The sequence below is a fragment of the Scyliorhinus canicula genome, chromosome 17 (genome assembly GCF_902713615.1).
Source record: "Scyliorhinus canicula chromosome 17, sScyCan1.1, whole genome shotgun sequence".
Classification (NCBI taxonomy): Eukaryota; Metazoa; Chordata; class Chondrichthyes; order Carcharhiniformes; family Scyliorhinidae; genus Scyliorhinus; species Scyliorhinus canicula.
The window spans coordinates 131,277,709-131,304,067 of record NC_052162.1 but is presented as its reverse complement, the minus strand read 5'-3'; the positions used below and the strand labels follow the sequence as shown (position 1 = coordinate 131,304,067).

Below are 26,359 nucleotides of genomic sequence, written 5' to 3'. Positions count from 1 at the left end.
CAGCTGGTGAGAGTTGTGTCACGCAGAGAATCGAGTCTCCAGATAAAACCTGCTGATGGCCACAAGCTGAGAATAAAAAGCTGCTGCTCCCAAATTTGTTGGTCAGGGGCTTTTTCCTAGGAAGTCACAGGCTAATGGCTGCCATCTTGATTCAGGGAGCAGCAGAGTTCATGCATGGCCATCCTGGTGAGAGAACAGGGAGTGGGTGGGGCTTCAGGGTCTCAGTGACTAGGAGAGAAAATTATTGAGTTGTTAACTTCACTCAGTCTGCACACTGGTTAGAACTGAACAGAACCAGAGTGGAGGGTGGGGGAAAACCGGGAGTGGAGGAAAGAAATGGTGGAGATGGCACAATGAATTAATAATCATCTTTATTCGTGTCACAAGTATGATTACATTAAAACTGCAATAAAGTTATTGTGAAAAGCCCCAAGTCACCACATTCTGACACCTGTCCGGGTACACCGAGGGAGAATTCAGAATGCCCAATTCGCCTAACAAGCACGTCTTTCGGGACACGTGGCAGGAAAGCGGAGTGCCCTGAGGAAACCCACGCAGACACAGGGAGCACGTGCAGACTCCGCAGACGGTGAACCAAGCCGGGAATCGAACCTGGGACCCTAGCGCTGTGAAGCAACAGTGCTAACCGCTATGCTACTGTACCGCCCACTACTATTGTGCTGCCCACTGTTTGGTTTGGCTCTTACCACAGAGAGGAGGGAGAGGGTGTGAGATGAGAATTTACAGCTTTGGGAAATTAGAAGAAAACATTGAAAGTGGAATTGTCTGTTCTGAATTTTGTACAAGGTATTAAACAGGAAACGTTGCAGATGGGAAACTCAAACCAAACATCACAATGAGAGGTAACGGTTATTTGATTCATTAGAACCTGAATAGCACAGACCTTAGAATGTGGAAGGAGCAATGTTAAGTCAATTCTGCCCATGGGCAAAGATTTCAAATATTATTGTTACTGGAAAAGTGGCGAGACACACACACCCAAGTGAAAGTGTTTCAGTGAACTGACTGTGAAAAGAGCCAGTTACACAGCCTGCAGAAAGATCCTACATAGGGTAAATCAGTGGGAAATAGTCAGCAGATAAAGTATAATTTGGGATTACACTATGCTACCGTGCCACCTGGATGTGAGGAACAGCAGCAACAACAATAACAGCTGAATCCAAACCCTGCTGTTGCCTGTGAATTTGCTGATGTCTGAGCAGGTTGTTTGATTGAGTGAATCTCCCCGCACACACGGAGCAGTTAAACAACCACGCCCCAGGGGCTCCCCAGTACCGCTCCCACGTTTGGGCGTACCGGTAGCACAATAGTTAGCACTATTGCTTCACAGCTCCTGGGTCCCAGGTTTGTTTCCCGGCTTGGGTCAGTGTCTATGATTCTGTTTCAGTGTGAACTCGCTGGTGTTTCAGCAGATTCTGTTTACTTGTAAATCTCTTTTCACAGTCAGAGCATTTAAACGGTTTCTGATCAGTGTGAACAAGTTGGTGTGTAGTCAGGTGGGATGACTGAGTGAATTTCTTCTCACACACAGGGCAAGAGTACGGCCTCTGTCCAGTGTGAACTCGCTGGTGTTTCAGAAGATTGGATGAATCAATGAATTCCTGCCCACACACAGGGCAGGTGAACGGTCTCTCCCCAGTGTGAACTCGATGGTGACTCAGCAGGTGGGCTAACCGAGTGAATCCCTTCCCACACACGGAGCAGGTGAATGGCCTCTCTCCAGAGTGAGTGTGTTGGTGTTTCAGAAGATCCCTTTTACTTTTAAATTTTTTCTCACACTCAGAACAATTAAAAGGTTTCTGATCAGTGTGAACAAATTGGTGAGTCAGAAGGTAGGATGAACAAGTGAATCCCTTCCCACACACGGAGCAGGTGAACGGCCTCTCCCCAGTGTGAGTGCGTTGATGTATCAGTAAATACTTTTTACTTTTAAAGCTCTTCTCACAGTCAGAACATTTAAACGATCTCTTATCAGTGTGAACACGTTGGTGTGTCCGGAGGTTCGATGACTGAGTGAATCCCTTCCCACACATAGAGCAGGTGAACGGCCTTTCCCCAGTGTGAGTGCGTTGGTGGAACAGTAAATCGTTTCTGCTTTTAAAGCTCTTCTCACATTGATCACATTTAAATGGTCTCTGATCAGAGTGGACCTGATGGTGGGTCCGGAGGTTGGATAAAGCATTAAATCCCTTCCCACATTCCAGACAGGTGAATGGCCTCTCACCAGTGTGAACATGCTGGTGTGTGATGAGGTTGGATGACAGAGCGAATCCCTTCCCACACACGGAGCAGGTGAATGGCCTCTCCCCAGTGTGAATACGTCGATGAGTTTCCAATTCAGATGGGCAATTGAAGCCCATTCCACAGTCCCCACATTTCCACGGTTTCTCCATGGGTATCGACAAGTTATCAGGTGTAGGTGGGATGGAGAGTTGAGATCACTATCAGATCAGCTGTGATGTTATTAAATGGTGGAACAGGCTCACGGGGCTGAATGTCCTATTGCTGCTTCTTGATTCCTTTGGTGCGAATGTCCTTATGTCTCTCCAACTTGGATCATCAGTTGAAGCCTGAGTACGGTGTCTCCCTGATGTAAATGCTGCAATTTAATTTCATGCTGTGTGATTGGTTAAAGCTCAGTTCCAGCGAACTGCAGAAAATTACTTAGATATCTGTGTCTGGGTGCTTTTTCAATCATAGTGACAAAACAGACAAACATTTCTCCTTCCACGTTGAAAGGCCGGTCCTGATGAATCAAGTGACTCTGTCAGATCTCGATACGATGCTTGCACCTGCAAATATTCTGCAAAAGGAGATTACATTGAATTACTGTGAATATATAAGACACAAACAGGCCATTCTGTCACAGATTCTGCTGCTGTCAATACTCGGCACACATCTCCTACTGTACCACCTATCAAATCTGAGCCTTTCAGCTGATTTTCAATTCCATTTTCTCTCACGTGCTTGTCCCGTTTCCTTTTGAAAACATCTCAGCACTTTCCTCAACTCATTACCATGGAAATGAGTTGCACATTCTGAACCTGTGAGTAAATAAATTTGTTTGTATTGCCCCCTTGGATTTATTCGTAACGATCTTATATTTATGATTTGTTGTTTATTGATGGTCCCAGTTTTGGACTCTCTCACATCGCCCCTCTCCAAACTACTGGCAATTTTAAAGATTTGTATCAGATCACTGCTTAATTCCATGTTTTCGATAGAAAAAATGTCCCCCTCAATTTAATTTTTCCTGAGAGCTGTAATCTCTCATGTTACAAAAGTCATCACTGTCAATGCAGGATAGAATCTGCAAAGAGACAAACCTTTCTGTTGGGTTCAGTTTGTTGTGTGCAAATTCTCCACTTCCAATCCCCTGTAAAAGGAATTTACAAAAGTCATCACTGTCAGTCCAGGATAGAAACTCTGAACAGGCAGTTCTAATTTCTCTGGAACATTTTTTCCTCTCTTGTTCCCCAAAGCTGTAAATCCCCGTTCCCACGCACTCTCCCTCCTCCCTGGGCTGAAATCCAAACCCATCTCACCATCTGCACCATTTCTTTCCTCCACTCCCAGTTTTCTCTCTCCCTCTCCTCTCCCTGGGTTCAGTTCTCCAGCTCCTGTCTGCAGACTGACAATAAAACCAATGGGTCTTAGTGGGGGTTTGGGGCCTCCAGCGGGTGTTTGTGAATCCTCCCCACCCACCTGCCAGGGTTTCCTTCCTTGCCAGAGATCTGAGTCCTCACTGATTTGAGTGCAAGTGTCAGCTCTTATTTATTATCCCCCCTCCCCCATCCTGTGATGTGAACCACCCTCCAGTGTGTGAAGCAGGATGGTGCCCGTTAACCTGGGCCTGTTCCCGGGAGGGAGGGAGAAGCTCCGCAGCTGCAAACCAGGGAGCTGACACTGATGGTGACGGGTTTGCTCCAGCTCACAATGCCCGGGAACTGATTGACGGCGGGTTCGGACCAATAAGAACAGGGGGCGGTGCTGGAAGACCGAACAAGAGCGGCTGGTCCTCCAGCCAATCAGAGTGAATGGGAGGCGGAGCAAAGCCGGGGCTCTCACTCCCTCCGCATGCGCCCGGCCACCCGGGCCTGTCTCGGGGAAAAGAACGAGCAGCTTTCGCCGGGTCAACTGCCGCATCCGACCTTCGTATTCGGGGCTTGGGGCAGACATGGTTTATGAAGCCTCCCGACCCATCTACTGGCTCCATCCCTCCCTCATGACTTACCGCGCGATTTGTGACCGGCTCAGGATTTCCACCCGACTGCCTGAATCCCGAGCTGTCATCGGCACTGCGCATGCTCAAACTCACGTGGGAGATCGTGGCCCAGCCCCGCCCCTCATTCACTCCGATTGGCTGGAGCAGCAGCTGCCGGCTGAGTCCTCCTGTCCCGCCCCTCTCTCCCTATTGGATCAGAGTCGCCGTCAATCACTCCCTGGGCATTGTGAGCTGGAGCATGCGCAGTGCCGATGCTTCACTGAAACCCGGTGGAGGTTCCAAACCCCAATAAGAAGTTTCCGGGCCCGGGTTTGCATCGAGCGGGGGGGACAGCTGCGGCCTGCTCCCGGTGACAGGCCTGAGTTAACGGCCGCCGTCTTTCTAAAGGCTACAAACCTGCAGGGGGCAAAACATGAGAGATAGAGTTTGTTGTGAAACCAATGGGATATTGTAAAACAGGAGGTCAGGGTTACAGTCAACAACAACAACTTATTTATATAACACCTTTAACATCATAAATCATCCCAGTCAACTTCATCCTTTGATAAGATCTCTCATGGTAGACTGATACAAAAGGTGAAGTCACACGGGATTAGGGGTGAGCTGGCAAGATGGATACAGAACTGGCTCGGTCATAGACAATAGAACATCACAGCGCAGTACAGGCCCTTCGGCCCTCGATGTTGCGCCGACCTGTGAAACCACCCTAAAGCCCATCTACACTATTCCCTTATCATCCATATGTCTATCCAATGACCATTTAAATGCCCTTCATGTCGGCGAGTCCACTACTGTTGCAGGCAAGGCATTCCAAGCCCTTACTACTCTCTGAGTAAAGAACCTACCTCTGACATCTGTCCTATATACATCACCCCTCAATTTAAAGCTATGTCCCCTTGTGCTAGACATCACCATCCGAGGAAAAAGGCTCTCACTGTCCATCCTATCTAATCCTCTGATCAGTATATTCATAGAAGGCAGAGAGTAGCAATGGAAGGGTGCGTTTCTGATTGGAGGGCTGCGACTAGTGGTGTTCCGCAGGGATCAGTGCTGGGACCTTTGCTGTTCATAGTATATATAAATGATTTTGAGGAAAATGTAACTGGTCTGATTAGTAAGTTTGCGGATGACACAAAGGTCGGTGGAATTGCGGATAACGATGAGGACTGTTAGAGGATACAGCAGGATGTAGATCGTTTGGAGACTTGGACGGCGGAATGGAAGATGGAGTTTAATCCAGACAAATATGAGGTGATGCATTTTGGAAGATCTAATACAGGTAGGGAATATACAGTGAATGGCAGAACCCTCAAGAGTATTGACAGTCAGAGAGATCTTGGTGTACAGGTCCACAGGTCACTGAAGGGGCAACACTGGTGCAGTAGATAGTCATGAAGGCATACGGCATGCTTGCCTTCATTGGCCAGGGCATTGAGTATAAAAAATGGCAAGTCATGTTGCAGCTGTATAGAACCTTAGTTATGCCACACTTGGAGTATAGTGTTCAATTCTGGTCGCCATGTACCGGAAGGATGTGGAGGCTTTAGAGAGGGTGCAGAAGAGATTTACCAGGATGTTGCCTGGTATGGAGGGCATTAGCAATGAGGAGAGATTGAATAAACTTGATTTGTTCTCACTGGAACAAAGGATGTTGAGGGGTGACCTGATAGAGGTCTACAAAAGTATGAGGGGCATAGACAGAGTGGATAGTCAGAGAATTTTTCCTATGTTAGAGGAGTCAATTACTAGGGGCATAGGTTTAAGGTGCGAGGGGCAAGGGTTTAGAGGAGATGTACGCGGTAAGTTTTTTACACAGTGGGTAGTGGGCGCCTGGAACTCGCTGCCGGAGGAGGTGGTGGAAGCAGGGACTATAGTGATGTTTAAGGGGCATCTTTTAAAAAAATATTTTTATTAAGGTATTTGAAAGTTTTTATAATAATAACAATGACATAAACATGGTATAATAAACATTTCCACCCCCATCCCAATCTTCACAACCCCAACCGTAAAACAACAATCCAGCTCTCTTTCTCCCTCCCCCCGCCCCCATGGAATACTGCATCTGCTGACATTTTAATTTTCCATGAGAAAGTCGACGAACGCCTGCCACCTCCAGGTGAACCCTACCATTGACCCTCTTAAGGCAAACTTTATTTTCTCGAGACTGAGAAACCCAGCCATGTCACTAACCCAGGTCTCCACACTCAGGGGCTTCGAGTCCCTCCACATTATCAAGATCTATCTCCAGGCTACCAGGGAGGCAAAGGCCAAGACGTCGGCCTCTTTCGCCCCCTGCACTCCCGGATCTTCCGACACTCCACAAGAACGCCCATTCCGGACTCGGCACTACCCCTGTTTTGAGTACCGTGGACATTGCCTTAGTGGAACCCTGCCAGAACCCTCCAAACTTCGGGCATGCCCAAAACATGTGGACATGATTTGCTGGGCTTCCCGCGCACCTTGCACACCTGCCCTGTCCCCGAAAATCTTGCTCATCCGAGCCACTGTTGTGTGCCCAGTGAACTTCCTTGAATTGTATTAGGCTAAGCCTAGCACATGATGAGGATGTATTAACCCTGCATCCGCCCTCAGACCCACCTAGCTCGTCCTCCCACTTGCTCTTAAGCTCCTCCACTGGAGTTTCCTCCGCCTTCGAAAGCTCCTGGTAAATATCTGATACCTTCCCCTCTCCCACCCAGGTACTGGAGACTACTCTATCCTGCATCCCCCATGGCGGCAGCAGCGGGAAGGCAGGAACCTGCTTTAGAACATAGAACATTACAGCGCAGTACGGGCCCTTCGGCCCTCGATGTTGCGCCAACCCGTGAAACCATCTGAAGCCTTTCTGACCGACACTATTCCATTTTCATCCATATGTCTATCCAGTGACCACTTAAATTTGGCGAGTCTACTACTGTTGCAGGCACAAGGGGACCCCTACTACTCTCTGAGTAAAGAAACTGCCTCTGACATCTGTCCTATATCTGCCACCCCTCAATTTAAAGCTATGTCCCTTCGTGTTGGTCATCACCATCCGAGGAAAAAGACTCTCACTGTCCACCCGATCTAACCCTCTGACTATCTTATATTTCTCTATTAAGTCACCTCTCAGCCTTCTCCTCTCTAACGAAAACAACCTCAAGTCCCTGAGCCTTTCTTCGTAAGACCTTACCTCCATACCAGGCAACATCCTAGTAAATCTCCTCTGAACCCTTTCCAAAGCTTCCACATCCTTCCTATAATGTGACGAGAACTGCACGCAGTACTCCAGGTGCGGCCGCACCAGAGTTTTGTACAGCTACAGCATGACCTCGTGGCTCCGAAACTCAATCCCCCTACTGATAAAGGCTAGCCTTCTTAACAGCCCTATTAACCTGGGTGGCAACTTCCAGGGATTTATGTACCTGGATGCCGAGATCTCTCTGTTCATCTACACTACCAAGAATCTTGCCATTAGCCCAGTACTCTGCATTCCTGTTACTCCTTCCAAAGTGAACCACCTCACACTTTTCCGCATTAAACTCCATCTGCCACCTCTCAGCCCAGCTTTGCAGCTTATCTATGTCCCTCTGTAACCTATAACATCCTTCAGCACTATCCACAACTCCACCAATCTTCGTGTCATCTGCAAATTTACTAACCCATCCTTCTACACCCTCTTCCAGGTCATTTATAAAAATGAAAAACAGCAGTGGCCCCAAAACAGATCCTTGCGGTACACCACTAGTAACTGAACTCCAGGATGAACATCTGCCATCAACCACCACCCTCTGTCTTCTTTCAGCTAGCCAATTACTGATCCAAACCGCTAAATCACCTTTAATCCCATACTTCCGTATTTTCTGCAATAGCCTACCGTGGGGAACCTTATCAAACGCCTTACTGAAATCCATATACACCACATCAACAGCTTTACCCTCATCCACCTGTTTGGTCACCTTCTCAAAAAACTCAATAAGGTTTGTGAGGCATGACCTACCCTTCACAAAACCATGTTGAGTATCGCTAATCAACTTGTTCTTTTCAAAATGATTATAAAACCTATCTCTTATACCCTTTTCCAACATTTTACCCACAACCGAAGTAAGGCTCACAGGTCTATAATTACCAGGGTTGTCTCTACTCCCCTTCTTGAACAAGGGGACAACATTTGCTATCCTCCAGTCTTCCGGCACTATTCCTATCGACAAAGACGACATAAAGGTCAAGGACAAAGACTCTGCAATCTCCTCCCTGGCTTCCCAGAGAATCCTAGGATAAATCCCATCTGGCCCAGGGGACTTATCTATTTTTACACTTTCCAAAATTGCTAACACCTCCTCCTTGTGAACCTCAATCCCATCTAGCCTGGTCGACTGTACCTGAGTATTCTCCTCGACAACATTGTCTTTCTCCAGTGTAAACACTGACGAAAAATATCCATTTAATGCTTCCCCTATCTCCTTTGATTCCACACACAACTTTCCACTACTATCCTTGATTGGCCCTAATCTTACTCTAGTCATTCTTTTGTTCCTGATATACCTATAGAAAGCCTTAGGGTTTTCCTTGATCCTATCCGCCAACGACTTTTCGTGTCCTCTTCTCGCTCTTCTTAACTCTCCCTTTAGGTCCTTCCTGGCTAACTTGTAACTCTCAAGTGCCCTAACTGAGCCTTCATGTCTCATCCTAACATAAGCCTTCTTCCTCTTGACAAGTGCTTCAACTTCCTTAGTAAACCACGGTTCCCTTGCTCGACAACTTCCTCCCTGCCTGACAGGTACATACTTATCAAGGACACGCAGTAGCTGTTCCTTGAAAAAGCTCCACATTTCGATTGTACCCATCCCCTGCAGTTTCCTTCCCCATCCTATACATCCTAAATCTTGCCGAATAGCATCATAATTGCCTTTCCTCCAGCTATAATTCTTGCCTTGCGGTATATTTCTCAGGAAGTCTCACACCTGCAGACACCTAAACCCATTCCCTGCTGGCAATTCAAATTTATCCTCCAAAGCTTTCAAGCTGGGGAAGCTTCCGTCTATAAATAGATCCTCCATTCTTCTAATACCTGCCCTTTGCCATCTCTGGAACCCACCATCCAGTCTACCCAGTACAAACCGATGATTATCATAAATCGGGGTCCAAACTGATGCTCCCTCCACTCTCTTATATCTCCTCCACCGCCACCACTAGACTTGTGGAGAATTGGGCCGGCGAGAACGGAAGAGGTGCTGTTATCAGTGCTCCCAAACTTGTGTCTTTACATGACGCCGCCTCCATCCACTCCCATGCTGACCCCACCCCCACTACCCATTTCCTAATCATGGCTATATTAACCGCCCAGTAATATTTGCAGAAGTTCAGCAGCGCCAACCCACCCTCCCCCGACTGCGCTCCAGCAACACTTTCTTCACTCGCGGGGTTTTACTCGCCCACACAAAGCCCAAAATAACTTTATTCACCTGCTTGAAAAAGGCCCTTGGGATGAAGATGGGGAAGCACTGAAAGACAAACAGAAATCTGGGAAGGACCGTCATTTTCACGGTCTGGGGCAGCACGGTGGCGCAGTGGGTTAGCCCTGCAGCCTCACGGCGCCGAGGTCCCAGGTTCGATCCCGGCTCTGGGTCACTGTCCGTGTGGAGTTTGCACATTCTCCCCGTGTTTGCGTGGGTTTCACCCCCACAACACAAAGATGTGCAGGGTAGGTGGATTGGCCACGCTAAATTGCCCCTTAATTGGAAAAAATGAATTGGGTACTCTAAATTTATAAAAAAAAAAAAAAAAAAAAATTTTCACGGTCTGTACCCTCCCCGCCAGTGATCGCGGGAGCATGTCCCATCTCTTAAAGTCCCCTTTCATTTGTTCAACCAGTCGGGATAGGTTTAACTTGTGCAGTGCCTGCCATTCTGGGCCACCTGGATTCCCAGATACCAAAAGCTCTTTCCTACCATTCTAAGCAACAGCTCTCCCAGTCTCTTCTCCTGTCCTCTTGCCTGAATTGCGAACATCTCGCTTTTCCCCATCTTCAATTTATACCCCGAAAAATTGCCAAATTCCCCCAGGATTCGCATTACTTCCCCCATCCCCTCCAATGGGTCTGAAATATACCAGAGCAGATCATCTACGTAAAGCGATACCCGGACGGTTCCATGCCCTCCCGAACCAGCCCTTTCCAGTTCCTAGAGGCTCTTAACGCCATGGCCAATGGCTCTATGGCCAGAGCAAACAGTAACGGGGAGAGGGGGCACCCTTGCCTCGTCCCTCAGTGAAGTTTAAAATACCCCGACCTCAGCCGGTTCGTACGCACACTCGCTACTGGTGCCTGATAGAGCAACTGCACCCAGTCAATAAAGCCCTCACCAAACCCAAACCTTCCCAGCGCCTCCCACAGGTAATTCTACTCCACCCGATCAAAAGCCTTCTCCGCATCCATCGCTACCACCACCTCCTCTCCTTCTGAGGGCATCATAATACATTTAAAAGCCTTCGAACATTGGCCTTGAGTTGCCTGCCTTTTGCAAATCCTGTCTGGTCTTCCCTTATCACCCCGGGACACAGTTCCGGTAGAGAAATTGGCCTGTATGACCTGCATTGCTCCGGGTCCTTCTCCCATTTCAGGATCAATGAAATCGAGGCCTGCGACATTGTTGGGGGGAAGTCTCATTAAATGTCCTCACCAGCAGTGGATTCAATACATCTGAAAACTTCTTATAGAATTCCACCGGATAGCTGTCAGGCCGGGGCCTTGCCCGACTGCATATCCTACAGCCCCTCGATTATTTCCTCAATCTCAATTGGGGCTCCCAGCCCTTCCACCAGATCCTCATCTACCCTCGGAAACCTCAACTGATCCATAAACTGCCTCATCCCCTCCACCCCAACCGGGGGTTCCGACTCATATAATTTACTATAAAAGTCCTTAAACATCTCATTCACCCCCACTGGATCCAGGACCATATTTCCACCTCTACTCTTTACTCTCCCTATCTCCCTGGCTGCCTCCCTTTTTCTGAGCTGGTGCGCTAACATTCTGCTTGCCTTTTCCCCATACTCATAAATCACCCCCCTTGCCTTCCTCAGCTATTCCACTGCTTTCCCTGTAGTCAACAGCCCAAACTCCGTCTGTAACCTCCGCCGCTCCCTTAGTAGTCCCGCGTCCAGGGCCTCCGAGTTTCTCCTGTCCACCTTGAGTATCTCCTCCACTAACCTATCCCTCTCAGCTCACTCCGCCTTTTCTCTGTAGGCCTGAATCGAGATTAATTCCCCTCTGACCACTGCCTTCAAAGCTTCCCAAACGGTCGCTGCAGAGGCCTCCCCCGTATCATTTGTTTCCAGGTAGTTCTGGGTGGACTTGTTAACCCGCCCACAGATCGCTTCGTCCGCTAGCAACCCCACATCCAGTATCCACAGCGGGCGTTGCCCTCTCTTCACACTAACCTGTAGATCCACCCAATGCAGGGCATGATCCAACACAGCGATTGCCGAATACTCAGTATCCACCACCCCCGGTATTAGCGCCCTGCTCAGAACAAAAAAGCAGAACCAGAGCTTAGCTCCACCCACACCCTGACATCACTGCAGCCAAACATTTCTTAAAGTGACATTCTCATGACACCTCACCCCAAGAAAAAAAATAAACCATCAACTTCAAGACGGTTTCATTTTTCACCATCCTTTAAGAAATACACACAGTAAATATACTTTATAGTTTCATAAAACACACACAAACAGGTATAATAATATAGTCCATTTTTTCCCATTGTTCTTCTTCCTCCAACCTTTCTATAGTTCACACACAATCGTTGGGTACCACTGGTTTTGGTCCCATCACTAAGGGTGAGCTCCATTGGCTGCAATCCACTTCAATTATCCCATTATAAGCATACTTTCAATCTCTATGTTAACCTGTGCCAATTTTAAAGAGTTAAGTCTGTATGGATGTTGTTTGATTGGAATAGCATTTCCCACATCAACACCATGTATAGCCATTTTAGTACTTCCCAATTTATCTCCACAAACTTGCCCATGTGATGTCAATAACTCTTTCAGGTCAGTTTGTTTTTCCTCTGGAAGGTAACTCAACAATTTATCCCAATTTTTAAGAACATCCTCATTTTCCAATTTAATTTGAGGTATGTCAAATTCATAGTCATCTGGATTTGGTTCATCACTTTGAGTTAGAATCATTAAAACTTACTTTTTCTCTCCTTCCCTTTCAAAGTACCTTTTAAGCATATTCACATGATACACTCGGTAAGTCTTCCTTCGATCTGGTGTTTTTACCACATAATTCATCTCGCTTAATTTCCTTTCAATCTGATAAGGTCCACAAAACCTAGCTTTTAAAGGTTCACCTACAACTGGTAATGCAGTTACAAGAACGGACTCTTACCCTATCCCACATTTGGAGGATTGCATTGAGAAAGTGGGACAGTCCGCTTTTATTTCCAAATTGGATTTACTTAAAGGTTACTGGAAGGTACCTTTATCCGAAAGGGCAAAGGAGATTTCAGCTTTTAAGACTCCAGATGGTATATACTAATTCAAAGTTATACCATTTGGCATGAAAAATGCCCCAGCCACATTTCAACGGTTAACTAACAAAGATGTTTCAGGATCACCCAATTGTGCGGTATACATCGACAATCTGATAATTTTCAAACCGGCATGGAAAGAACAGTTGAAACATCTGATGGAGTTATTTGATCAACGTCAGGAGGCTGGTTTGGTGATAAACCTAGCCAAAAGTGAATTTGTAAAAGACCAAGTCACTTTCCTCGAGGAGTTTTTGATACCCTCAAGACGAAGGGAAATAATGCGATTTCTTGGCATTAGTGGATTTGATCGAACATTTCTGCAAAGGTTTTGTGGCGTGATTGCGCCACTGATGGACTTGCTTAAGAAACTTCGAAAATTTCAATGGACAGCGGACTTTCGACAGGCATTTGACTGCCTGAAAGCTGTGATAACCAATGCTCCTGTGTTGAAGAATTACAAGGGACTCTGTGATCAGATTGAACTAAAGTACCTGACATTAAAGAGAAATGCCGAGGCGTAGAGAAATGGACGGATCGTGCAAGGACCTTCTTGTTCAAAGAGACTGTCATTCAGGAAGGATTTCAGTTGGCAGAGTTACAACAAAAAGATATAGAAATAAAATGGATGTATCAGAAAGCATACATGGAAGAGGAATCTGAGTGCATACCAGAGTGTTGTTAACGTAAAAGTGATATTTTGATGAGATGATGACGGTAGCATTGTGGATAGCACAAAAGCTTCACAGCTCCAGGGTCCCAGGTTCGATTCCAGCTTGGGTCACTGTCTGTGCGGAGTCTGCACATCCTCCCCGTGTCTGCGTGGGTTTCCTCCGGGTGCTCCGGTTTCCTCCCACAGTCCAAAGATGTACAGGTTAGGTGGATTGACCATGATAAATTGCCCTTAGCGTCAAAAATTGCCCTTAGTGTTGGGTGGGGTTACTGGGTTATGGGGATAGGGTGGAGGTGTTGACCTTGGGTAGGGTGCTCTTTCCAAGAGCCGGTGCAGAATCAATGGACCGAAGGGCCTCCTTCTGCACTGTAAATTCTATGAATCCTATGATTTATGAAAAATGGATGAAAAGTGGGCAGATGTTCATCAAGTAGTATTGCCGGTATGGTATAGAAAGGAGGTGTTGCGAGTTGCACATGAGGTACCAGTGGGAGGTCATTTGGGAATAAGGAAAACTCAAGCTAAAATCCAGAAACATTTTTAATGGCCTGGACTACATAAATATGTAGTTAAATTTTGTCAATCATGTCACACATGTCAAGTGATAAGGAACCCTCAAGCAGTGATAAAACCAGCGCCCTTAATACCCATTCCAGCATTTGAGGAACTTTTTACAAGGGTCCTAATTGATTGCGTAGGACCACTTCCTAAAACAAAATGTGGTAATCAATATCATTTGACTATAATGGATGTGTCTACTAGGTTTCCAGAGGCCATTCCAGATTGTGGAGGAGTTACTTAAATTCTTTACTAGATATGGACTACCCACAGAAATACAATTGGATCAAGGATCAAAGTTTATCAAAGAAGTTATGAATAGCTTAGGAATAAAACAATTTAAATCAACTGCGTACCATCCAGAATTGCAAGGAGCCTTAGAAGGGTGGCATCAGCCATTAAAGACAATGTTGAGGGCTTATTGTCAAGATTATCCAGAGGATTGGAAAGTCCAAAAATGTGGTTAGGTGGATTGGCCATGATAAATTACCGTTAGTGTCCAAAATTGCCCTATTGTTGGGTGGGGTTACTGGGTTATGGGGATAGGGTGGAGGTGTTGACCTTGGGTAGGGTGCTCTTTCCAAGAACTGGTGCAGACTCGATGGGCCGAATGGCCTCCTTCTGCACTGTAAATTCTATGATGTAGATGTGGGAAATGCTGTTCCAATTAAACAACATCCATATATCCATACCCTATATATCCATATAGGGGCAGCAGGGTAGCATGGTGGTTAGCATAAATGCTTCACAGCTCCAGGGTCCCAGGTTCGATTCCCGGCTGGGTCACTGTCTGTGTGGAGTCTGCACGTCCTCCCCCTGTTTGCGTGGGTTTCCTCCGGGTGCTCCGGTTTCCTCCCACAGTCCAAAGATGTGTGGGTTAGGTGGATTGGCCATGCTAAATTGCCCGTAGTGTCCTAATAAAAGTAAGGTTAAGGAGGGGGGTTGTTGGGTTACGGGTATAGGGTGGATACGTGGGTTTGAGTAGGGTGATCATGGCTCGGCACAACATTGAGGGCCGAAGGGCCTGTTCTGTGCTGTACTGTTCTATGTTCTATATAGACGTAACCCTTTAAAATTAGCACAGGTTAACAAAGGGATTGAGCGTATGCTTAAAAATGGCTTAATTGAAGTGGGTTGCAGCTAATGGAGCTCACCCATAGTGATGGTACCTAAACCAGACGGTACCCAATGGTTGTGTGTGGACTATAGAAAGATTAATGCAGTTACAAGAACAGACTCTTATCGTATTCCACGTTTGGAGGATTGCATTGAGAAAGTGGGACAATCAGCTTTTATTTCCAAACTGGATTTACTTAAAGGTTACTGACAGGTACCTTTATCTGAAAAGGCGAAGGAGATTTCAGCTTTTGTGACTCCAGATGTTATATACCATTTCAAAGTTATGCTATTTGGCATGAAAAATGCCCCAGCCACATTTCAACGATTAACTAACAAAGTCAAGTGGGAGGGGGAACTGGGGGAACAGATCGAAGACGGGACATGGGCTGATGCCCTGGAGAGGGTAAATTCTTCCTCCTCGTGTGCGCGGCTTAGCCTCATCCAATTCAAGGTGCTGCATAGGGCCCACATGACTGGGACGAGGATGAGTAGGTTCTTTGGGGGTGAAGATAGGTGTGCCAGGTGCTCGGGGAGTCCAGCGAACCCTGCCCATATGTTCTGGGCATGCCCGGCATTGGAGGAGTTCTGGAAGGGGGTGGCGAGGACGGTGTCAAGGGTGGTGGGATCCAGGGTCAAGCCAGGATGGGGACTCGCGATCTTTGGGGTTGGGGTAGAGCCGGGAGTGCAGGAGGCGAAAGAGGCCGGTGTGCTGGCCTTTGCGTCCCTAGTAGCCCGGCGAAGGATTTTGCTACAGTGGAAGGACGCGAGGCCCCCAAGCGTGGAGACCTGGATCAATGACATGGCGGGCTTCATTAAGCTTGAGAAGGTTAAATTCGCCCTGAGAGGATCGGTGCAAGGGTTCTTTAAACGGTTGGAACCTTTCCTCGACTTTCTGGCTCAACGATAGGGTACTGGGACAGTAGCAACAGCAACCCGGGGGGGTGGGGGGGGACGTTGATTATGTTGGCTTATTTTATTTAAATTTGATTTATCTAATTTTAATTTATGGTTAAGTTCTCTTGTTTGGGGGGGGGGGGGGGGGTGGGGGAATGTGATACATGTGATGTTACGGTATGGGGGCAATTGTGGGTGTTATGGGGCTGTTAGTTGCATATTACTGCTTTTTGCTATACTTGTTATATTTTCTGTAAAAAATTCCAATAAAAATTATTTTTAAAAAAAACTAACAAAGTCGTTTCAGGATTACCCAATTGTGCGGTATACATCGACGATCTGGTAATTTTCGGCCAGACATGGAAAGAACATTTAAAACAACTGAAGGAGTTATTTGATCGACTTCAGGAGGTGGATTTGGTGATAAACCTAGCCAAAAGTGAATTTGTAAAAGCCCAAGTCACTTTCATTGGCCATACAATCGGAGAGGGTTGAATGTTCCCACGGGATGTGAAAACGAAAATTATTGAGGAGTTTCCGATACCCTCGACACAACGGGAAATAATGCGATTTCTGGGTATGAGTGGATTTTACCGGAAAATTGTAACAAATTTTAGCAGTGTGGTCGCTCCACTGACGGACTTACTCAAGAAGCGTAACAAATTCCAATGGACAGCCGAGTGTCAAAGGCATTTGACGGCCTGAAGGCTGTGTTACCACTGCTCCTGTGTTAGCCATCCCAAATCATACCAAACCATTCAAAGTGGTGGTTGATGCGAGTGATGTGGGTGTAGGTGCGGTGCTTCTACAAGACGACGACGAAGGGCTAGAGCGGCCTATTGGTTATTTTTCAAAGAAATTGAATTCTCACCAGAAAAACTATTCAACGATTGAGATGGAGACTTTTGAGTTTGATGCTGGTTCTGCAACATTTTCACATTTATGTGACCAGCAATCCGTCTGACACCATTATATATACTGGTCATAATCCGTTGACATTTTTGGAGCGATTCCGGAATAACAATGCAAGGCTGTTTCACTGGAGTTTATTGTTACAGCCATTTCATTTAAAAATAGTACATGTGGCAGGACGAGAAAACATAAGTCGATGCTTGTCATGAATGTGATGAACGGAAGCAGGTTCAGTTAGAGGAAGAACAAAAAATAATTGGACTATATTATTATACCTGTTTGCATGTGTTGTATTTTGAAACGGAAAAGTATATTTACTGTGTGCATTTCTTAAAGGATACTGAAAAGGTGAAAAATGAAACCATCTTGAAGTTGATGGGTTTGTTTTGGGGGGGGGGGGGAGGTGTCATGGGAATGTCACTTTAAGAAATGTTTGTCTGCTCAAATTACTGCAGTGATGTCAAAGTGTGGGTGGAGCTGAGCACTGGCTCTGCTTTTTAGTTTCACTTTGATAAAAGCTTGGGTGTGTCTGTTTTTTTTTTGGTTTTGTTTCAATGTTGGAGCTGCAGCCAGCCAGAGAAGGTGTAATATTGTTCTCTCTGCCATGTAAAGACTATCTCTTGATCATTTGGTGAATTCAGAGTGATAACTGTTCTCAGTAGTGAATTTAAACCTGATGTGCTTCTGTTGAAAGGTTTTTTTATGCCTTACGGATGTTAAAAGGAAAGGTTAAGGATTACTTAGTGTTGTATTCTTTGGGGGTTGTATTTGAATTAATGGTTGCTAAGATGTTCACTGTATGTTTTAAAATGGTTAACTTGAGTTCATAGAATAAACATTGTTTACTTTAAAAATACTTTTCGATTTCTGCTGTACCACACCTGTAGAGTGGGCTGTGTGCTCCCCATACCACAATCTCGTAAAGGTTGTGGGTCAGGTGAACTCCATGATACACATTGGGGTTTTCTAAACCCTGGCCCATAACACACCATAATATTTAATGTTGTTTCCCAGTGCACCACAGAGAACTTGGCCCTCATACCCTAATAGTTTTCTTCTATGACAAAACACCGAGATAAATTAAACAAAAGAACAATGTAACCACCATAGCCCATCTTCATGGCAATGTGGCATGATTTTTGGGGTTTCCAAACAGAAATGGTAATGAAACATCTTCTAACCTCCAAACACACTTTCATTCTTTGATCCTTGTGAAATGTGCAACCAGATATTCGCAAGAAGGCTCAGAGAGAATCAGACCACTGGAGGTGAAGTAGTGAGACTTCCAATCCAGCAGAAAGAAACCCTCTGACCATCCCCATTGACCAACAGAATGAACAACATGCAGTCCTGGATATAATTGGGAACCGAAACAATAACAGCAGAATCCAATCTCTGTAATCAGTTGTGAACTTATTGGTGTCTCAGAAAGTGCAATGAATTACAAAATCCCTTTGCACATTGAGAGCAGGTGAACGGCCTCTCCCCAGTATGAACTCCCTGGTATGACTGCAGACGGCATAACCAAGTGAATCACGCAAATAGAGGTAAACGGGTGTGAGACAATCGGGATTATGGAGACATAGCCGCAGGATGACCAGGGATGGGAACTGAATATATTCACTGTTTAGGAAGGACAGACAAAAATGAAAAGGCAGTGCAGTGGCAGTGCTGAATAATAATAATCTTTATTCTTGTCACAAGTAGGCTTACATTAACACTGCAATGAAGTAACTGTGACAATCCCCAAGTCGCCACACTCTGGCGACTGTTCGGTTACACTGAGGGAGAGTTCAGAATGTCTTAATTCACCTAATAGCACGTCTTTCGGGACTTGTGGGAGGAAACCGGTACACCAGGGAAAACCACGCAGACACGGGGAGAACGTGCAGACTCTGCACAGACAGTGACCCAAGCCGGGAATCGAACCTGGGACCCTGGTGCTGTGCCGCCAATGGCAAAAGAGGAAATTAAAATAGTGAGGAAGGATATCAGCTCCGACATTGTGGAATCTGTATGGGGAGAGCTGAGATACACCAAGGGACAAAAAAATCAAGAGGCATCGTATCTAGACACCCAAACTACAGTGTTGATGTTGGGAATGGCGTTAAACAGGAAATTAGGCTGATTGTATAAGTTTTTGTAAGTATGTGAAGAGAAAAAGATTGAAGGTCCCTGTGGGGGCCTCACAGTAGCATGGTGGTTAGCATCAATGCTTCACAGCTCCAGGGTCCCAGGTTCGATTCCCGGCTGGGTCACTGTCTGTGTGGAGTCTGCACGTCCTCCCTGTGTGTGCGTGGGTTTCCTCCGGGTGCTCCGGTTTCCTCCCACAGTCCAAAGATGTGCGGGTTAGGTGGATTGGCCATGCTAAATTGCCCGTAGTGTAAGGTTAATGGGGGGATTGTTGGGTTACGGGTATACGGGTTACGTGGGTTTAAGTAGGGTGATCATTGCTCGGCACAACATCGAGGGCTGAAGGGCCTGTTCTGTGCTGTACTGTTCTAAAAAAAAAAGCTCTGACAAAGAGTCATCAGACTCGAAACTTTAGCTCTTTTCTCTCCCTACTGATGCTGCCAGACTTGCTGAGATTTTCCAGCATTTTCCCTTTCGTTTCAGATTCCAGCATCCGCAGTAATTTGCTTTTATTTTATAATAGTAGAGAAATGGTAATGGGGAAATTGATGGGATTGAAGGCTGATACATCCCCAGAGCCTGATAATCTGCATCCCAAAGTACTTAAAGAAGTAGCTGCAGAAATAGTGGATGGATTGGTGGTGATCTTCCAGGATTCTACGGACTCTGGAACAGTTCCTGCAGATTGGAGGGTGGCTTATGTAATTCCACTATTTAAAAAAGGAGTTAGAGAGAAAACAGGGAATTATAGACCAGTGGCAGGATCGGACAGAGTCAGCATGGATTGATGAAGGGGAAATTATGCTTGACAGATCTAATGGAATTCTTTGAGGGTGTAACTTGTAGAGTTGACGAGGGAGGAGCCAGTGGATGTGGTATATTTAGACTTTCAGATGGCTTTTGACAAAGTCCCAGAAAAGATAAGAGTGTGTAAAGGTAAAGCATATGGATAAGGAGTAGTGTATTGAGATGGATAAAAAAACTGGTTGGCAGACAGGAAACAAAGAGAAGGAATTAATGGGTCCTTTTCAAATTAGCAGGCAGTGACGATTGGGGTACTGCAGGGATCGGTGCTAGGACTCCAGATATTCGCAAGATTTTTTTTTTGATAAACAATTTTATTCAGACATTTTGGCATAACAACAATATAAAACAGTGTGCAAAAAAACAATCAATATAGTTCAAGGAAACCAGCTCCCCTCCTACAAGGACCAGCCTAACCACCCCCGAATCTACGTTACCCAACCCCCCCTCCCGCCCCCACCCTGCTGATGATTAATTTTCCGTGAAGAAGTCGATAAATGGTTGCCACCTCCGGGCGAACCCGGACAATGACCCTCTCAAAGCGAACTTAATTTTCTCCAGACCGAGAAAGCTAGCCATATCCGATAGCCAGGCCTCCGACTTCGGGGGCATGGAGTCCCTCCATGCCAAAAGAATTCATCGCTGGGCTGCCAGGGAAGCAAAGGCCAAAACACCAGCCTCTCTCTCCTCCTGGACTCCCGGATCCTCCGAAACCCCAAAAATAGCCACCTCAGGACTCATCACTAGCCCTGTTTTCAGTACCTGGGACATAACATCTGCGAATCGCTGCCAGTACCCCGAGTTTTGTGCATGCCCAAAACATGTGGACATGGTTCGCCGGTCCTCCCGAACATCTGGCGCACCTATCCTCCAATCCAAAAAATGTACTCATCTGGGCCACTGTCATTTGGGCCCAGTGGATGACCTTAAATTGAATCAGGCTGAGCCTAGCGCATGTTGCAGTCACGTTTACCCTGCTCAACGCCTCCGCCCATAAGCCCTCTTCTATCTCCCCTCCGAGTTCCCTATCCCACTTAAGCTTCAGCTCCTCGATCTGTCTCTCCTCTGCTCCCATAAGTTCTTTATATATATCCAAGACCCTCTCCTCTCCCACCCATCCACTTGACACTACCCTGTCCTGGATCCCTCTAAGTGGCAGGCATGGGAAGGACGGAATCTGTCTGCGTAGGAAATCCCGCACCTGCAAGTACCTGAACTCATTCTCTCGCCAGCCCAAATTTCTCCTCTAACGCCCTCATGCTCGGGAAGCTCCCTTCCAAGTACAAATCCCCCATCCTCTCAATCCCAGCCCTCTGCCATGCTGGGAACCCACCGTCCATATTACCCAGGGCAAACCGGTGATTGTCGCAAATTGTGGACCAAACTGATGCTCTCACTCCCCCCACATACCTTCTCCATTGGCCCCAGATCTGCAAAGTCGCCACCACTATACGGCTGGTGGAGTACCGTGCCGGAGGGAGCGGCAGGGGCACCGTGACCAGGGCTGCCAAACTGGTGCCCCTGCACCAAGTGGCCTCCATTCACCCCCAAACCGACCCCACACCCACCATCCACTTCCTTATCATAGCTATGTTGGCCGCCCAGTCGTAGTTACTAAAGTTTGGCAGTGTCAGCCCCCCTTCCCCTCGATTCCTCTCAAGCATCAATCTCCTCACCCGCGGGGACTTTCCCGCCCACACAAATCCCATAACCATTTTATTGACCTTCTTGAAAAAAGACCGCGGAATGAAAATGGGGAGACACTGGAAGACGAACAGGAATCTCGGGACGATTGTCATTTTAACCGTCTGCACTCTCCCCATTAGTGTCAGTGGGAGCGCATCCCACCTCCAGAACTCAGCCCTCATTTGCTCCACCAACTGAGATATGTTCAACTTGAGCAGACGGCCCCAGTACCACGCCACCTGTGTCCCTCAGTATCTAAAACTGTCCCCTACTAGCCTGAACGGCAGCCCCCTCAACCAACCCTCCTGGCCCCTCGCTTGGACTACAAACAACTCGCTCTTTGCCATTTTCAGTTTGTACCCCAAGAACCAGCCAAAATTCCTTCAGGATTCCCATGATTTCATCCATCCCAGCCACTGGATCCGTGATGTATAAGAGCAGGTCGTCGGCATACAATGAAACTCTGTGTTCCACCACCCCCTAGAAGCTCTCAGGGCAATTGCCAGCTGCTCTTGCAAAAGCAAACAGCAGTGGGGAGAGGGGACACCCCTGCCTTGTCCCAGAGTACAGTCTGAAATAGTCAGATGTCCCACTCGTCTCCGGAGCCTGGTACAAGTCTGACCCAGTCGATAAAGCCCTCCCCGAACCCGAATCGTCCCAGCATCTCCCATAAATAATTCCACTCAACCCGGTCGAAAGCCTTTTCGGCATCCATTGCCACAACTACCTCTACCTCCCTACTCTCCGAGGGCATCCTGATCACATTCAGCAGCCTTCTTAGGTTGGGCGCCAGATGTCTGCCTTTGACAAACCCGGTTTGATCTTTCATAATGACATCTGGCACACAGTCCTCAATCCGAGCAGCCATGAGCTTGGCCAGTATTTTAGCATCTACGTTGAGCAGAGAGATCGGCCTATAGGACCCACATGCCTCCGGGTCTTTGTCCCGTTTCAATATCAGGGAGATGGTGGCCTGTGACATTGTCGGGGGTAGCACCCCTCTGTCTCTTGCCTTATTAAAAACCCTGGCCAGCACTGGCCCCACTATCTCGGAGAACTTTTTGTAAAACTCCACCGGATACCCATCCGGCCCTGGGGCGTTACCCGATTGCATGGCCCTCAATATTTCTTTGGTCCTGATCGGGGTTCCCAACCCGTCTAACCCCTGCCCACTTTTGAGAAGGTCAGTCCATCCAGAAACCGCCTCATCCCCTCCAGCTCCAGGGGGTGGTTCCGAGGTGTAAAGCTTACTATAGAAGTCCCTGAACACCTTGTTCAGCCCTGCCGGATCCCCTACCAAGATCCCTCCCCCGGTCGACTACCTTCCCTATTTCCCTGGCCGCCTCCCTCTTCCTCAGTTGCTGTGCCAACCTTCTACTGGCTTTCTCCCCGTGCTCATAAATCGCACCCCTCGCCTTCCTAAGCTGCTCCACAGCCTTACCTCTGGACACCACCCCAAACTCAGTCTGAAGCCTTCGTCGTTCCCTTAGAAGCTCTGCCCTCGGGGTCTCCGCATATCTCCTGTCTGTCTGTAAGATCTCCCTTACCAGTCGGTCAATTTCTGCCCTGTCCATCCTGTCTCTATGTGCTCTAATCGAAATCAGCTCCCCTCTCACCACTGCCTTCAGCGCCTCCCAGAGCACCGCAGCTGAGACTTCCCCTGTGTCATTGGCCTGCAGGTAGTTTTGCCTACATTTCCTCACCCTCTCACACACCATCTCGTCCGTCAACAAACTGACCTCTAGCCTCCATTGAGGGCGCTGAAAACTTTCCTTGCAGAGCTTCAGATCAACCAAGTGCGGGGCATGGTTCGAAATAACGATCGCCGAATATTCTACGTCTGTCACCCCCGCTGGCAAAACGCTGCTCATGATGAAAAAATCAAGTTGGGAATACCCTTATGGACATGTGAATAGAACGAAAACTCCCTCCCCATTGGCGACTAGCCCTCCATGGATCAGCCCCCCTCCCCCAATTTGCTCCATAAATCCCCTCAGTTCTTTTGTCATTGCCTGCATCTTACCCGTTTCAGAACACGACCGGACTAGGCCGGAGTCAAAGACTGTGTTAAAATCCCCTCCCATCTGAAACTCCCCCCAACCCTCACTCTGAAACTCCTCCCAACTCTCACTCTGAAACTCCCCCCACCCTCACTCTGAAACTCCTCCCAACTCTCACTCTGAAACTCCTCCCAACCCTCACTCTGAAACTCCTCCCAACTCTCACTCTGAAACTCCTCCCAACTCTCACTCTGAAACTCCTCCCAACTCTCACTCTGAAACTCCTCCCAACTCTCACTCTGAAACTCCTCCCAACTCTCACTCTGAAACTCCCTCCAACTCTCACTCTGAAACTCCCCCCAACTCTCACTCTGAAACTCCCCCAACTCTCACTCTGAAACTCCTCCCAACCCTCACTCTGAAACTCCTCCCAACTCTCACTCTGAAACTCCTCCCAACCCTCACTCTGAAACTCCTCCCAACTCTCACTCTGAAACTCCCAACTCTCACTCTGAAACTCCCCCAACTCTCACTCTGAAACTCCCCCCAACTCTCACTCTGAAACTCCCCCCAACTCTCACTCTGAAACTCCAACACTCACTCTGAAACTCCCCCCAACTCTCACTCAAACTCCCCCCAACTCTCACTCAAACTCCCCCCAACTCTCACTCAAACTCCCCCCAACTCTCACTCTGAAACTCCTCCCAACCCATGCACATCATGAGGTAAAAGCAGGCATGGACAGACACCCAGATGAGCCAATAAACATACAGAACAGAACACGACCAATCATGGGGTTATGCTGCAACTGTACATGACCCTGGTGAGACCACATTTGGAGTATTGTGTGCAGTTCTGGTCACCTCATTATAGAAAGGATGTGGAAGTATTGGAAAGGGTGCAAAGGAGATTTACCAGGATGCTGCCTGGTTTGGAGGATAGGTCTTATGAGGAAAGGTTGAGGGAGCTAGGGCTTTTCTCTTTGGAGTGGAGGAGGATGAGAGGCGACTTAATAGAGGTTTATAAGATGATGAGGGGGATAGATAGAGTGGATGTTCAGAGACTATTTCCTCGGGTAGATGTAGCTGTTACAAGGGGGTATAACTATAAGATTCAGGGTGGGAGATATAGGAGGGATGTCCGAGGTAGGGTCTTTACTCAGAGAGTGGTTAGGGTGTGGAATGGACTGCCTGCCGTGATAGTGGAGTCGGGCACTTTACAAACTTTCAAGCGGTTATTGGATAGGCACATGGAGCACACCAGAATGACAGGGAGTGGGATAGCTTGATCTTGGTTTTGGACAAGGCTCGGCACAACATCGACGGCCGAAGGGCCTGTTCTGTGCTGTACTGTTCTATGTTCATAATCAGACTGTGCGAGTCCAGGTCAGGTATCTTCCCCAGCAGTCTCCTAATAAACTCCACATCATCCCAGTTTGGGGCATTTACATTGACCAAAACTACCCTGATCCCCTCAAGCTTGCCACTCACCATGACAAACCTGCCTCCCCCATCCGAGATTGTGCTGCCCGCCTCGAATTGCACCCATTTGTTGACCAAAGTCGCAACCCCCCTGGTTTTAGTGTCCATCCCTGAATGAAAGACCTGGCTGATCCAACCCTTCCTCAATCTGACCTGGTCAGCAACTTTCAGATGGGTCTCCTGAAGCATTATTACATCCGCCTTCAGCACTCTCAGATGCGCGAACACACGTGCACTCTTTACCGGCCCATTTAACCCTCTAACGTTCCAGGTGATGAGCCTGGTTGAGGGTCACCGTGCCCCCCCCCCCCCCACCACCCCCCCCAATCAGCCATCTCCTTTCTTGGGGCCACCCCCAGCCCGTGTCGCGCATCCCCCGGCCCGCCTTCTGGCAGCCCCACCTCTGACTTCCTCCATGTTCCCGCACCCAAGTCCCTCCCTCGTCCACTATCCCCCTCTCTCCCGCCCCACCCTAGCAACAACACCCTGTCACCTAACCCCTGCCATAAACTAGCTATATACACACCACCCACCTGGCTTCCGTAGACCAGCTCACCCAGCTAGCCTGGTGACTCTCGACTCTGGCGCCAACAAGTCTCCGGCTGCCTCGCCATCACCCTGTCCACCTCCACCGGGCGAGGGAAGACATTTTTTTTTTTTTTTTTTATAAATTTAGATTAGCCAATAATTTTTTCTAATTAAGGGGCAATTTAGTGTGGCCAATCCACCTACTTTGCACATTTTTGGGTTGTGGGGGCGAAACCCACGCAGACACGGGGAGAATGTGCAAACTCCACACGGACAGTGACCCAGAGCCGGGATCGAACCTGGGACCTCAGCGCCGTGAGGCGGTTGTGCTAACCACTAGGCCACCGTGCTGCCCCGGGCGAGGGAAGACATCGTCCCCCAACAGCTTCTGGACCCTGTCTGCCACATACGCAGCGGCACCCGCGCCCTCAGCCCCCTCCGGGAGACCAACGATTCTCAAATTCTGCTGACGAGACCTATTTTTCAGGTCCTCCATCTTTTCCAGGAGCCTTTTTTTGTTGATCCTTCAGCCTCTCCATCTCCGCCTCCACCACCGTTTGGTGATCCTCCTGCTCCTCCAGCGCCTTTTCCAGCTTCTGGATCGTACAATCCTGGGCATCCAGCCTGTGTTCCAGGCCCTCAATAGATTTCTGAATCAGGTCTAAACTGTCCCGTTTCAACGTGGTAAATCCCTCTTGAATTACCTTCAGCAGATGCTCCGTTATTGGCTGGGCTGTCTGCACCGGGGTCTGGGCATCGGCCATATTGTCCTCAGCAGCAGCTTCTACACGGCCCTTGTTTGCCCACTT

The 26,359-nt window shown here is 47.8% G+C and overlaps 2 protein-coding genes across 4 annotated transcripts in view; one reads left to right on the top strand and one right to left on the bottom strand.

Moving 5' to 3' along the window:
- LOC119951929 (zinc finger protein 420-like) overlaps positions 1-26,359 on the top strand; it is a 98,845-nt gene that overhangs the window by 48,735 nt on the left and 23,751 nt on the right. The window lies entirely within an intron of this gene.
- Positions 605-25,665, bottom strand: LOC119951931 (zinc finger protein 774-like). 3 transcript variants are annotated; one of them, XM_038775325.1, is made up of 3 exons: positions 4,256-4,445; positions 3,348-3,397; positions 605-2,824 (listed from the first exon to the last, which is right to left on the bottom strand). In XM_038775325.1, the coding sequence occupies exon 3, from the start codon at positions 2,412-2,414 to the stop codon at positions 1,392-1,394; it is 1,023 nt and encodes a 340-aa protein (XP_038631253.1). In that variant the 5' UTR covers positions 2,415-2,824; positions 3,348-3,397; positions 4,256-4,445; the 3' UTR covers positions 605-1,391. The 3 variants fall into 3 exon arrangements, with proteins under 3 accessions (XP_038631253.1, XP_038631254.1, XP_038631252.1); XM_038775326.1 differs by lacking the exons at positions 3,348-3,397; positions 4,256-4,445 and adding an exon at positions 25,556-25,665; XM_038775324.1 differs by lacking the exon at positions 3,348-3,397 and having other exon boundaries at positions 4,256-4,441.